This window comes from Gallus gallus, chromosome Z (genome assembly GCF_016699485.2).
Source record: "Gallus gallus isolate bGalGal1 chromosome Z, bGalGal1.mat.broiler.GRCg7b, whole genome shotgun sequence".
NCBI lineage: Eukaryota > Metazoa > Chordata > Aves > Galliformes > Phasianidae > Gallus > Gallus gallus.
Genome location: NC_052572.1, coordinates 9,522,944 through 9,534,956, shown reverse-complemented (window position 1 = coordinate 9,534,956; position 12,013 = coordinate 9,522,944). Strand labels below are relative to the sequence as shown.

At 49.0% G+C, this 12,013-nt stretch overlaps 1 protein-coding gene across 6 annotated transcripts in view; it reads right to left on the bottom strand.

The window, feature by feature from the left end:
* The window catches only part of RUSC2 (RUN and SH3 domain containing 2), a 53,787-nt gene that overhangs the window by 10,592 nt on the left and 31,182 nt on the right, over positions 1-12,013 (bottom strand). For 3 of the 6 annotated variants that reach the window (XM_015277481.4, XM_046905970.1, XM_015277478.4), the window contains 3 exons: positions 4,330-6,408; positions 1,598-2,380; positions 895-1,095 (listed from right to left, as the gene is read on the bottom strand). In XM_015277481.4, the coding sequence (XP_015132967.2) occupies positions 895-1,095; positions 1,598-2,380; positions 4,330-6,301 (2,956 nt within the window). In that variant the 5' untranslated portion in view covers positions 6,302-6,408. The remainder of the gene's footprint in view (positions 1-894; positions 1,096-1,597; positions 2,381-4,329; positions 6,409-12,013) is intronic. The other 3 variants (XM_046905971.1, XM_040656496.2, XM_046905972.1) reach the window with 3 other exon arrangements.

The following is a 12,013-nucleotide window of genomic DNA, read 5'->3' as shown; positions in this document are numbered from 1 at the left end:
AGGGATGTCCATCCTCAGGTGGCTGTGCTAAAGAAAACCTCAGCATAGCAGACTCAGGGATGCAGCACAGGTAGCTGCAACAGGAATGTAAGCTGATCAGAAGGGGCACACAGAGAATACCTACATGGGACACAGGCATTCACAGGCAATAAAAAACATGCCTTCTGCTTGTTCCCTGGGAGGGGCTCTGTTTTCAAGGGGAGACTTCCGTGAATGCTCTTTCATAATGCTTTATTTTCCTACAGGTTGCTTCCAAAGGTCCATGTCAGGCATTCTCCCATGAAAGAGGGATGGAGAAGCTGTTTGGGTTGGCAGAGGGAAGTGTAGAGCTTTGGAGCTGACTGTGAGAATACTCTCCCTGCCTCATACCCTACTGCTTCTCCTGGAGGACTCTCAAAGCTTCAAACAAAGGCAGCTCACCCCCCTCAGCCATTCTTGTGCAGCTTTTGGAGAACAGGGAAGACCTCAGTGGCAAAGCATGGACAAGCTGCCCCGTGAGAGCTACAGCCCAGCATCTAGCATGCTGATGCGGCTGGTGCAGATGAGCAGACACTGCAGGGCACAGACACAAGATCTTCAAGGACCACAGCTGCAGTGTGAGACATGAACTATAAGCTGGACACAGCCCTAGCGCACTTGCTGAGGTTTGAGCTGTCCCTTCAGTCCAGCCGAGAGCCAGACCTAACTGCTCTCAGCTCATGGAGAAGAAGAGAGGCTCCAGAAGTTGTACCCACCAGTAAGCGATTTTCACCTTCCTCTTGTACACTACAGCCTCACTGCAAGTAGATGCACCAACACTCCTTCTCATAGCATGCAGAGTGGTGATGAAGCCAGGCATAGCTGGGACACAGAACTGATCACCCCCAGACCCAATAGCAAAAGGACGGTGCGCACCGTTCAGCTTGCAGTGGAAATGGCTGGTGTTGAGAGTGCCAGGGAACTCAAAGATGGGATTCCCTCGGTTCAGCCGGGGCTCTTGCTGTCTCCTGTCTAGGCTGCTGGCTAAGCTGGGTAGCCCAGAAACACGGTCCAGGCCCAGGGGATTCCTCCGCCTGTACTCTCGCCACTTCAGTGCTTGAGGGGAGAGGTGGTTCGCTACAACGCCGCAGGCAGCGTGCACCAGGTGGGAGGACATGAGCAGACAGGAGGATGTGGAGGGCAAACAGGGAGAGAAGGATGAGAAGGAAGAAAAACAGAGAAAGAGAGACAGCAAGTTAGTTGAAGTCCAGTGGTATTTCAGGACATTAGCACATATATACAGAGGGAGGTGGAGGCCATTGCCAGGCACAGCAGGGCAGGAGCCTGAGTCACCTGGTGGCTGTAGGCACAGGGAGGGCAGATTCAGGGTGCCAGCACCCGGCATGGGCAATGTGAAGATCAGCATCCCCCTCTGGAAACACTGTGTACAAGGCAGGACTGAAGGAACACACTATTAGCACACAGGCAGAGTGATGAGGGGAGCTATTGGGTGCCACAGCACCCAGATGCAATTTTGGCCCAGGTTGTGGCTGTAGGAAGGGTAGTGCTATGGTGAGCATCCATGGTCAGGGAGCTGGAGATGTTCTCCAGCAGCACATACCAGTGGATTGGTACCTACCATTGAGGGGCCGTCCTCCCATGCTGCTCAGAGGACCAGAGCTGCTGGTCTCACTGCCACGCCTCCAGTGGGGATCTGCCTGGGCTCCCACTCGGCTCATGGGCACGCTACTCAGTGAAAGGGGCAGGAGGGACCTGCTGTGGAGTCGGTACTCAGAGAATGGTGGGCTTGGCTCCAGAGGTGCCTCTTTCTTGGGAACCGGCTTGGGGTTCTCATTTTGCCTCAGGGCATCAACTTTGGTGACTTGAGTGGGCTGCATGGCACTGACAGCAGGGGAAGACCTGGTGGGAAGCAGGCTTGCAGAGATGGGGCAGGACCTGCTCCTGGGAGGCTGGCTCTCTCCAGCTCGCTCAGTGGTGGGCGAGGAAGAGGAGTCCACGCTCTGAAAGAAAGGCACGTTGCATCGCACAGGAGAGTAACTGCCCAGTGGGGATGGCCGAGTTGTCTCTGGTGCCGTCTTCTTGATGCAGCCATCATTAAGAGAGGCAGCTCCATCTGCTGAACGCTGGGTCAGGAGCACGCCATGGGCTTGGCCTCCAGCCACTGCCGACTGCTCTGCCAGGGCGGCAGAGTTCTGGGAACTGGAAGAGATCTGCTGGCTTGCAGGTCGGTTGCTGGACAAGCTGTAGAGTTGGGAAAGGCTGGAAGCAAAATGGCTGTGCAGAGCACGGGCCTTGGGTGGCTTGCTGAAATGGTGCTGGAAAACGAAAGGCTGGATGGGCAGTGTTGTGGGACGCTGGTCCTTGCTGTAGCGTACCACAGGCTTGCTGTCTGTGCCTCCACCTTTAGGGAGAGAAAAGGGAACAGTATGTGAGGACAGGCAAAGTGACAGTCATCATGAATATGGTGGATCACAGGAAAAAGAGAACATGCTCTCAGCTACTGGAGGAAGAGGATGAGCTAGAGACCAGTGCCAAAAGATGAGTGATTCAAGTCTGAACCACTTACACACATCATGAACTGACAGGGTAAGGACATGTGGCTCCAAATGAAGTTTCCAGCTGTTGACAGCTGTCTTGGAGAGTAGGGTGCTGTACTGGGGGTTTCTCTCTCCTGGTCCAGCTTCCCACCCTTTCCACATTCCTTCATCCCAGAACAGCAGAAGCCATGGCCTCAGACACCAGCTTCTGCTCAGACAATGCCCAAAGACAGAGCCTAATGCACTGCAGTACAACAGAATTTTATATATCAAAGGACTGCTTCCTCTCACAAGTGCTGGGAACTCACCCAACCTGCCACAAGTATTATGAGCACCACAGATGTTAATCCAAGCATTCCCCGCTCCCCTTGGGGTGTGTTTGCCCTCCTTCCCTATAGCTAGCATTTAGCAGGGCTTGCTTTCTCTCTGGCTCCTTATCAGATCATCTAGGTTTGCACGCTGCTTTGAGCTGGAGTGAGGTAGCTCTTCCTCCTTCTCCAACTGCTGGCAGGAGTTCTCAGCACAACTCTAATTACAGCCTTGCTGTTTTGATGCACAGGAACGTAGTGCAGCCAGGGATGTAAGATATACTGCTCTGAGAGCTTCTGCTTGCCTGTTACTCCCACTCTCTAAGTAGCTCCTGCTCCGTCCAAACATTCTCTCTGCAACTCAGCTGCTCCCATGGCTGCCTTCTCTCAGCAGAGACTTGCCTTCCCTGCCATCCTGCACTAAGTGCAAGCTAAAGGCTCAAAAAAATCACCCAGGACAATAGAACAACAACAAAAAAATCTTGCCCCAAAGGTCAAAATCTCTCCCATACCTGCACTCAAGTGCTTTTCCAGTCTCCTGCTAGAAATCTGCAGGGCATCAAATGGCACATCCCTGGCATATCAGAGGCTATTTACTGCAGCAGCCTGGTCAGGAATCCATTTTGGATTGGCTTTTATTTGTGGAACAAGTACAATAATTGTCCAGAGCAGAGAGAGAGAGGTCTCCTGCCATGCTGGAGAAATGGCTGTACCTTAATCACTTACGGAACTGTTAAACAGCTTTCTCACCAGGACACACAATGTCAGGATCGATGTAGAAAGCAAATCAGGTACTACAGGCTTTCCACAGAATGTGCAGGAAAAACTACCCTGGCAATGGCCATATGCCCTTCTAGAAGAACCTCTGCTGCAGTTCTACATACTGTGAGATATAGCCAGAATATTCCAGGCAAAGACACACAGATTCTCTAATCCCTGTAGGGCTCATACTGTAAGTGCTGGCAGAGACTGTGCAAGCTCTCTGAGCCACACATCTAGAGAAGATGGTTGGTATGCCATTTCCCCCCCCAACTCTATCTTAAACAGATTCAAAAAAGAAAGACTAAAAAAGTACTCAATGGTTTCTCTTTTCTTTGTCTGCTTGGAACGTGGCTCTGCTGAGCATCTGTGAATCTGTCTTGGAAGCTAAGGGGAGGTCACGGGCCAAGGGAGTACCATGCCCTAGAAAGAAGTCAGAATGAGATAAAACTCCAAGCTGCAGACTCCCTAAGTGCTAATGCAATTTCCTCCCTTACACGATACAAAAGGTTTGCATAAAACCTCAATTTTCTAAAGAAACACAAGGACAAGCTATATGCACTGATCTGGGTCTGATATAAGCACAGCAGAACTTTGTCCCAGAGACTAGCAGGCTTGGAAACAAACTGCATAGACTCTGGACTCCCAGTACCATGCAGCTTCCTCTGCTGCTCCCCTCTAGTCCCAAAGAGTAGCCTTTTTTTTTTTTTTTTAACTTCTCCATTCTGCCTAGTTTGGCTCCTTACCGTCTGCTCGAGCTCTAACATCTCTTTGTCCATGGCCACTGGTAGAACTACCTGAGAAGTTGGCATCTGCCTCCGTCAGCAGGGTGAGAGAGGCTTGCTCACCTGCCCCATGCCCACTGGAAACGGTCTCATTGGGTCCTGAGTCTTTGGTGGAACACAAAGCCTGTCTGTCCCCAAAAGGATGATTCAAACAGAAGCCCTCGCAGCTTCGGTTCAGGCCATGGATGAAGGGCATGGGTGGAAGACTCTGGCTGCGGTGAGCTCTTTCTTCAAGGAAGGTTGGGCAGTCCCGCTGTGCCTCAGGGATAGGGGAGAACTCCAAGGAAGAATCTCCACTGCACCGGAGTGGTGGTGAGGTGCTGTTCTTTTTTCTGCCTTTAGCAAGTTCAGCAAAAGATGTCACTCGTTTTGGTGGGGAACTCTGGATGGGTATTGCTGGACTTTCACTCAACTTAACTGGACAGCTCACCATACGCTCCAAAGACCCTAGCCTGTTGCCAGGACTCCTGTCCAGGTTCTGATCATAGCTTCTGGAGCGCTGCCGACTTGTGTTGAGGTTAGGTGGTGATACGTTCACATAGACCTGACCCTCAATCATGTTCTCTGTGGTTTCTCCCTTTGTCTCCTCTTCACTGCACTCCACATTGCCTTCTTCTTCTCTTAGGTCAGGCCTTCTAAAAAGATAGTATTCAGTGGGCTGGGCTGGGCTACCTTTGGTCTGGTCTTCTGAGCAACTAGTTATGGAAGATCCTGCGGGGCTGGGAGATGACTGGGAAGACAAGTCACATGTGACTAGCTTATAATAATTCTGAGTAGCCACAACAAGCCGTGCTTGGCTCTGGAAGCAGGCAGTGAGGTCTGAGCTCTCTGAAGTGCAAGGCTCACAGTGGAGGTGGTAGGAGTTGCAGTTAGCATCAAGAACAGGTGAGGAAGAACGGTGACACTCACATGTCTTCCCTGAACTCTCTGGGTGATGCGACTCACAAGACATCTTGGATTCTGTGGGTGATGAATGCAAATCCAAGTAAAAAGCTCCTGTGTCTGAGTGGCTGCAGAAGGAAGAGTCACAGGACAGGTTGGCTGAGTTCAGGTTAGATCGAGAATGGCCATTCATTTTATTGTAGAGAGCACTGAAGTTCACCAGCACCCCATCAGAGCTGTTGCAAGAAGAATCACTGATGTAGCCCATCTGCTGGTCAATCACTTCAGACTGACTTGATGAACTGTAGCAGCGACAGTGTTGGAGCTCTGAGCTGGAACAGCTGCATGTGCGGCTATGCAGGGCATCATGATTCCTCAGGGATTCACTTGTATTTTGATTCCACTCCTGGTCACCACCATCGAAGGAGAAGCTGGAGGAGCTGCCACGATTGCAGCTGCATTCATCCAGCTCCATGCGTTCTGTGGCCTGGTGGCACCGGTTTGCATTGTTCCTCTTCTGGATGTCATCACTGCTGATTTTGTCCTCTTGCCCATCTACCACACCGGATCGGCTTGCCATGTTCCAGGATTTCACAATGTGGTTGGAGTCGTGGAGGTGGAAAGGGGGCAAGGCCAGCTCATGCAGATGAAAGGGAGGTTTGCCACCCATAAGGGAGTTGTGAAGGTGGAAAGACTTTTGACCCAAGTCATCCCCAAAGATGCTGAGATCTTCACCCTCACTCAGTAAGAAAGGGTTGTGTCGCTTACTGGCACTAGGGACAACTAAGTCCCTTGCTTTGCCTTCTTTGTTGTCTGAAGCCTCTGCTGAGGATTCAGAGGTCTGGAGAAAGCTGCTGTACACCAAGGAGTCGGTTTGTGAAAGGTCTCTTTCTGGAAGTGTAGAGGTGCGTGTAATGCCAAGATCTGGCTGACAGAAGGGGTTGGTCCTTTTGTTCACGGAGCAGCACTGTCTATCTGGGACCTGGCAGTGCACAAGAGGAATGTGATGGACAATCAGTGTCTCGCCGGTTAGCTTTGGTGGACTATCCATGGTGAGGAATGCTCTTCAGGACATCAGTCAAGCTGTTGCTATCCATGGACCGGTGCGGCTGCACATGAGAGACTGGTAGGACACTTCTCATGAGGGAATTTAGATACCTAGAGAGAGACAGAAATGCAAAGGAAGTCATTTCTCAGTTAAGGCAGTGAATATTTGAAGCCTCCCTTGTTTGACTGAAGACTCCATGATCTAAACAATGTTCCTCCAAGCACCTCAGTGTAAGGTTCTGAGCAACATTTCTCCAGGGAAAGCATTACAATACAAGACAAAAATGCCCCTTTCCCTCCAGTCTCCTGGGACAACCCTTGTGCTTCCAGCTGACCCTTCTCAAACTTCTCTGAGGTAACTTATTTCACTCGAGCGTCCAAAGGACTGTGCAGGCTTTGGGTCAAAGGAAGCCATCAATGCTGATGGCACTCATTGCATGTGCACAGGAAAACCTTTTAGCACTTATCTCCTCATCCAGTTATTTAATGTATTTCACAACAGGACTGCTGTTACAATGCATAGACCTAGCATTCAATCAACCAGGGCACTAAAAGGCCAAGACCTCATGTTCAGTAAATAGCAGTCTGTCATAGAGCTAGAGGAGGATGTTCATCAGCATGAGACATGGGAGAGCAGAGAACATATTCATTTCTCTTTCCCCAGCTGCCCTTGAGGACCAAACAGCAAGAGCTTTCAGGAGAGAGTCTGGAGAGAGTTTTTCTTTTTGCATTCTTTTCCACTTTTCAGAGAAATCGATGCAGAGAAGACTGGGGGAGGGCAGCTATGGGACCAAGGGGAGGGAGAAACCTCAAAAAAAAACCCAAAACACTGACCCAGGGTGATCATGAGGGATGCGAAACTAAATTAAGGGTCTCACATATCAATCCCTTGTTTGGGAAACCCTGGCCTGAACATTCTTGGTCAGCAATTCATATCCCATATTCTATCCAGGCATCCTCGGTGCTCACAGCATCCTGGCACTGCACACTGATCTCTGGACACCAGGACCCTAGGTCTGCTGCCATCACTATTTGGCTTCAAAGTGACAGTAACAGTATCTGAGTCTTTATCTACATAAACCTAGTGCTCGTGACTATGAAATGACAATGGATTTCAAACAGGGCTGCAAGGGCATATAGGAGCTCAGAGAGGAAACTGGGAAATGTGGCATAAATGAAATCAGAACAACACTGCAAGCAGTGAGACAGCTCTGCAGAAAGATCAAGAGCTTCAGTTCTTTCAGCTTCATGGCATAAGAATAGCAATTAAAAGATGCTAAAATAAAGCTGATCAAACGAAGTACTTTCTCCCACGCATAATAGTGATTCTCACAGATACAGGATGTTTTGGCAGAAGAAGAAGAAAAAAAAAACTAGAAAAGATGGAAACAGACCTAGTGTTTACAGCAAACATCCAATGATGTAAAAGTTGATACTAACAGAAGTGTTAGTGAGCTGACAAGCCTTGTGCATCAGGCTAGACTCTACCAGAGACCCATGTGTGGGGCAAACACATCCTCACACCTGCTTCTGTTGGGATGATTCACCCAGAATTAGGCTCTGAAAAAGAAAAGTCACCTGGACCACACCTAGGGAACTACCATAAACCTATGGCGACCCTAAACGAGCCCTGCCTATAAACTTCTTGGTGCTTATATCACCCTTCCCTCTCCGTTCACTGACTCCTCTGTCTCACAAACCCCTGTTCCTTTCCCACAGCCTCTGCCACAGTGGCTGAAAAAAAAAGAGTCTGTTCTCCATCTGGTTCCTGAGAGGAGTTTTTGCACATTAGGGATTCCCACAATCACATTGTTCAAGAACCACCACTGGTAACAACAGCTTCTGGCTCTGTGCCTAGCGCAAACATGCTGAAAATGGTGTTCAACAGCTAGGGCTGTGTTCCTGCCCCATTCTGAACTTTGTGCATCACTGATGGTGCATATAGCAGCATGAGTCCCCACTTATCTCCCAGCACTGTGGGAAAAGCCAGCTCTGGTTCTGCAGTGCTTATTTGCTCATTCAGACCTCTCCTTCCTTTGCTACTACCCTGGTAGATGGTTGTAACACTTAGATCACATCTCTCCATAAGGTTTTGATGTGTTTTGAGTGTTGCCACAATGCAACAGCTTGAAAAGCATCATTTTGTGGATACAAACGGTGACAATCAAGCGCTGCATTGCTAAAGCACAACATCCCTACTGCCTCTGGGAAATGGCTGCTCAGAGCACCAGCACCCATCTGCTGCCCAGCCCTGCCAAGTAGTGCACACCTCACATTGCTGCAGATGCTGCTGTGGGAGGACAAGGTTTGCACAGGCACACACTGACATTTGACAGCAAAATGTCAGGGGAGGTGTCACACAGCCATTTCCCAGCTGTCTCTCTGCAGCTCTGCCCAGCTCTTTGGTTTTGGTGGCAGCACAGGCTGCCCAGGCGGACTGCGAATCAGTGACTGTTACATGTACTGCAGCAGATGAATGCTTGCTCTGTGCCTGCACCTACAGCACATGGCTCCAAGGGCCAGCATCACAGGAAAAATGCTGCCAGCTCCTGCCAGAAGCCATTTTGACAGCTCCCCTAGGGATATGCAGGACTTTTTTATGCTCTTGGTATCACAGTCTCCCTTACGACATCCTCCTGTCTTAGGGATGCAGGGAGGTTAGACTGTGGCACTGTCAGCACAAGGATCATTAATTTCCCAACCCCTTTCTCCCTGGCCGTACCATCCATTCGTTCTCCCTCCGACTCTGCAACACTACAGAAGGGTCCACTCTCTTCTGTTTATGGTACGATAGGTTGAGATCTATGCTGTGTTGTAAAATCCAGCAAGTACAGTAGTTTCCCATTCTGCTGGCTTTGATAAGCTCTTTACAAAGCCATCCCACCCCTGTGCAAGTGGGGGGTTTCAGAAGGAGGGATACAAAGTCTGCATCCAGACACTTTTAGCCCAATCAGTTCATTTTTCTTAATTATCATAGCAGAAGCCCACAGAGTGCTGAAACCTGCTTAATCCTATGCACACAACTGCACACATTGCATCACCCAGCAACAATCCCTGCGTGGAAAACTGTGTCATGGCAGCACAAGGCAGGGAGGCATGCAAGAAGCATGGTGACGCTAGATGCAACAGCCATTTTGATTGCAAATGTCAAAATTCTTTATCTACTCCATACCGACACCATCTGCTGCTGAAGGGGAAATATGGGCTGTCTATTCTGTCAGCTCAGACATCTCATTATTTGGAGATGCCTTTCACAAGTTAAGGAAATGCAAAGCAGAGAACAGCTTTTCATGAGATATCTGTGATGTGGTGGAGAATTATCAATTTGCGTACCCTTAGTTATATATAAAGAAAAAATTCCAAGCTGCAGCAAAGCTCCAGGTAAGCAGAGAAAGAGGAGTGCTGAGCAACAAAGGGTTGTTTAGCACCGACCTGAGAGCTGCCTGCCAAGATGCATCATGCTTTAGGAAGGACACAGCACATTTCAGATATCAGGAATGCAGCACTGCTCAGGCTCCACACCTCATTCCTTGCAAGGCTTCTGCAAGGCCCCCAGTTCTGCCCTATCCACAAGGCTGAAGATATTATGCTAATTTGAGGGTGGTCAGCACAGCTCCTTGGCTTCTGAAGTACTGCCTCCTGCTGCTGTAACACTACTGAGAAAGTGCAAGAGCCATCAGAACCTCTCCTGCAAGTCATGATGTGCTAGATGTGGCATTCACTGAGCTCCAGGCATATCCCATTATTATCTCTCTGGTTACACTTCGGGAGTTTGCTGGCAGCTGCCCGCAAGGTGTGGCTGGGTTCAACAGACAGCGACACAGGTTTTCTCATAATAGGCAATGCAATATTAGGGAAGAACACAGAGATTTCAGAAATAAATATGATTTCAATACACGGAGACTGCATATATAACATGAAGGAAGAAGAGATGATCAGAACTGTCAGCTGGAGGAGATGCTGGCTGTTTGGAGGCTGGCTTTTCTGAACAGATTACTATTTCTACAGATCTCTGCCACTTCATCTACAAAATTGAATGCCCAGTATTAAGCCTTGAACTGTAAAGGTTCTTGCTGTGCCTTTCTGAATGGCTTTGGTTTCAGTCATCATCATCTTCCCTCAGATAAAACAAGACCACCTTTTGCTGAAAGGTGAAAGATAGAAAAACAGTGTTAGGAGCTGGGCATTTGGTTTAATAGATGAGTTAGCCAAAATTCTTCACTATTAGAGCTGCTTGTTCTTTTGTTATTGTTCCATGTGAATCCCTGACTGTGGTGGGTCTCAGGGCTTGGGTTGCTGCTCACTGGTCCTGCCACCAGTTTCCAGGGTCCCAGTAATACACCTCATCTCTGCCCTGGTTTTGTCACTCTGAAAGCTGACAGAAAGCACTGAATGGTTTTAAAAAGAAAGTACAAATCAACTCAACTGGAAAATTCTAGCAAGATGGAAGGCATTCAGAGAACAGCCTGAGGAGGAGGATGGGGCAAAGGGCACAAGATGTGTGGCCTGGGGACAGGAACAAACCTTCCAGGTGAGTAAAAACAAGAACATATACAAGGACTTGGGAAGTCTGTAAGCTGTTGTAGGGTGTGATGAGCTGTTTGTATCTGTTCATTTACTGCCGCCTACTATAACTGCCAAATTCTCACATCCATTAAATGGTTTAATAAATCACCTAGCATGTTTAATGAAAGGAATGGTTTAAGGGGAAATAGCAGTTGTTAAACTCTTCATAAGCCTCCACTGCTCCTTTCCTGCCTCAGGGAACAGACAGAAGAATGAGGGTGGCCTTTCTGGGTGGCTCCAAGTGAATACTCCAGAACCCAGTGCTAACAGTGGGGCTGCTGCAAGATACAAGGATTTGATGCTTCCTAAATTTCTGCCTTAAGTCAGGGTGGTTCCTCTTGTCATCTTAAGCAAACCTCCTTAAGACACCACTTCCCTTTCCACAGCAAGGTGCTGCTCGGGCCTCAGGTTTTTTTCCAGAGGTTTCCATGACAGCCTGACTCAGCCCACTCTAATTACATCCCAAAAATACATAGGATTATGTTGTGTTCAAAACAGAAACAGCAGCAGTGTGCTGCTTAGGTCAGGGGTGAGGAGCCTGCCAGCAGAGATGACAGGGTGAGTGAGATGAAAGTAAATAGTAGGTTTGTGCATGCCTAGCAATGACACAACTAGGATGAGCAGGTACTGCCTCCCAGTCAGAGGAAAATAAGTCCCAGCTGCATTGGGCACTTTGAGTTACAGAAGACATTAGAAATAGCTCATGCAGCAGCTCTGTAACAGCAGCCATGGGGCTGGACAGAGACCAAACCCGACCCTCCCAAGTCCATGCTCTCTTGCTCTGACTCATCAGCTGGCATGTGGCACTCAGCAGGAGACGCTTGCAGGCCCTGACTTAGGAAGGAGTCGGGTGCTCTGGGTTGGAATCTGCCCCTCCTCCTCCAACAGCCCGTCCTCTGCCCCAGCCCCCACCACATATGCTCCTAATTAGCATATGCAAATCCACAGAGGAGAAAGACTAATGTTGCTAGCTGTTAGCATTGCACTGAGATTGCTGCTGAATTAGATTCCGAACACAGTATATCCTTTTTTATCATGCTTAAGCGGCGGGAGGAGGGACCACATTTGCATATCATCTTCAGAGCATGAGCACTCTAAAGGCACATCTAAGATTTACAAAAGCAGAAATTACACAATTCCTTTGTGAAAC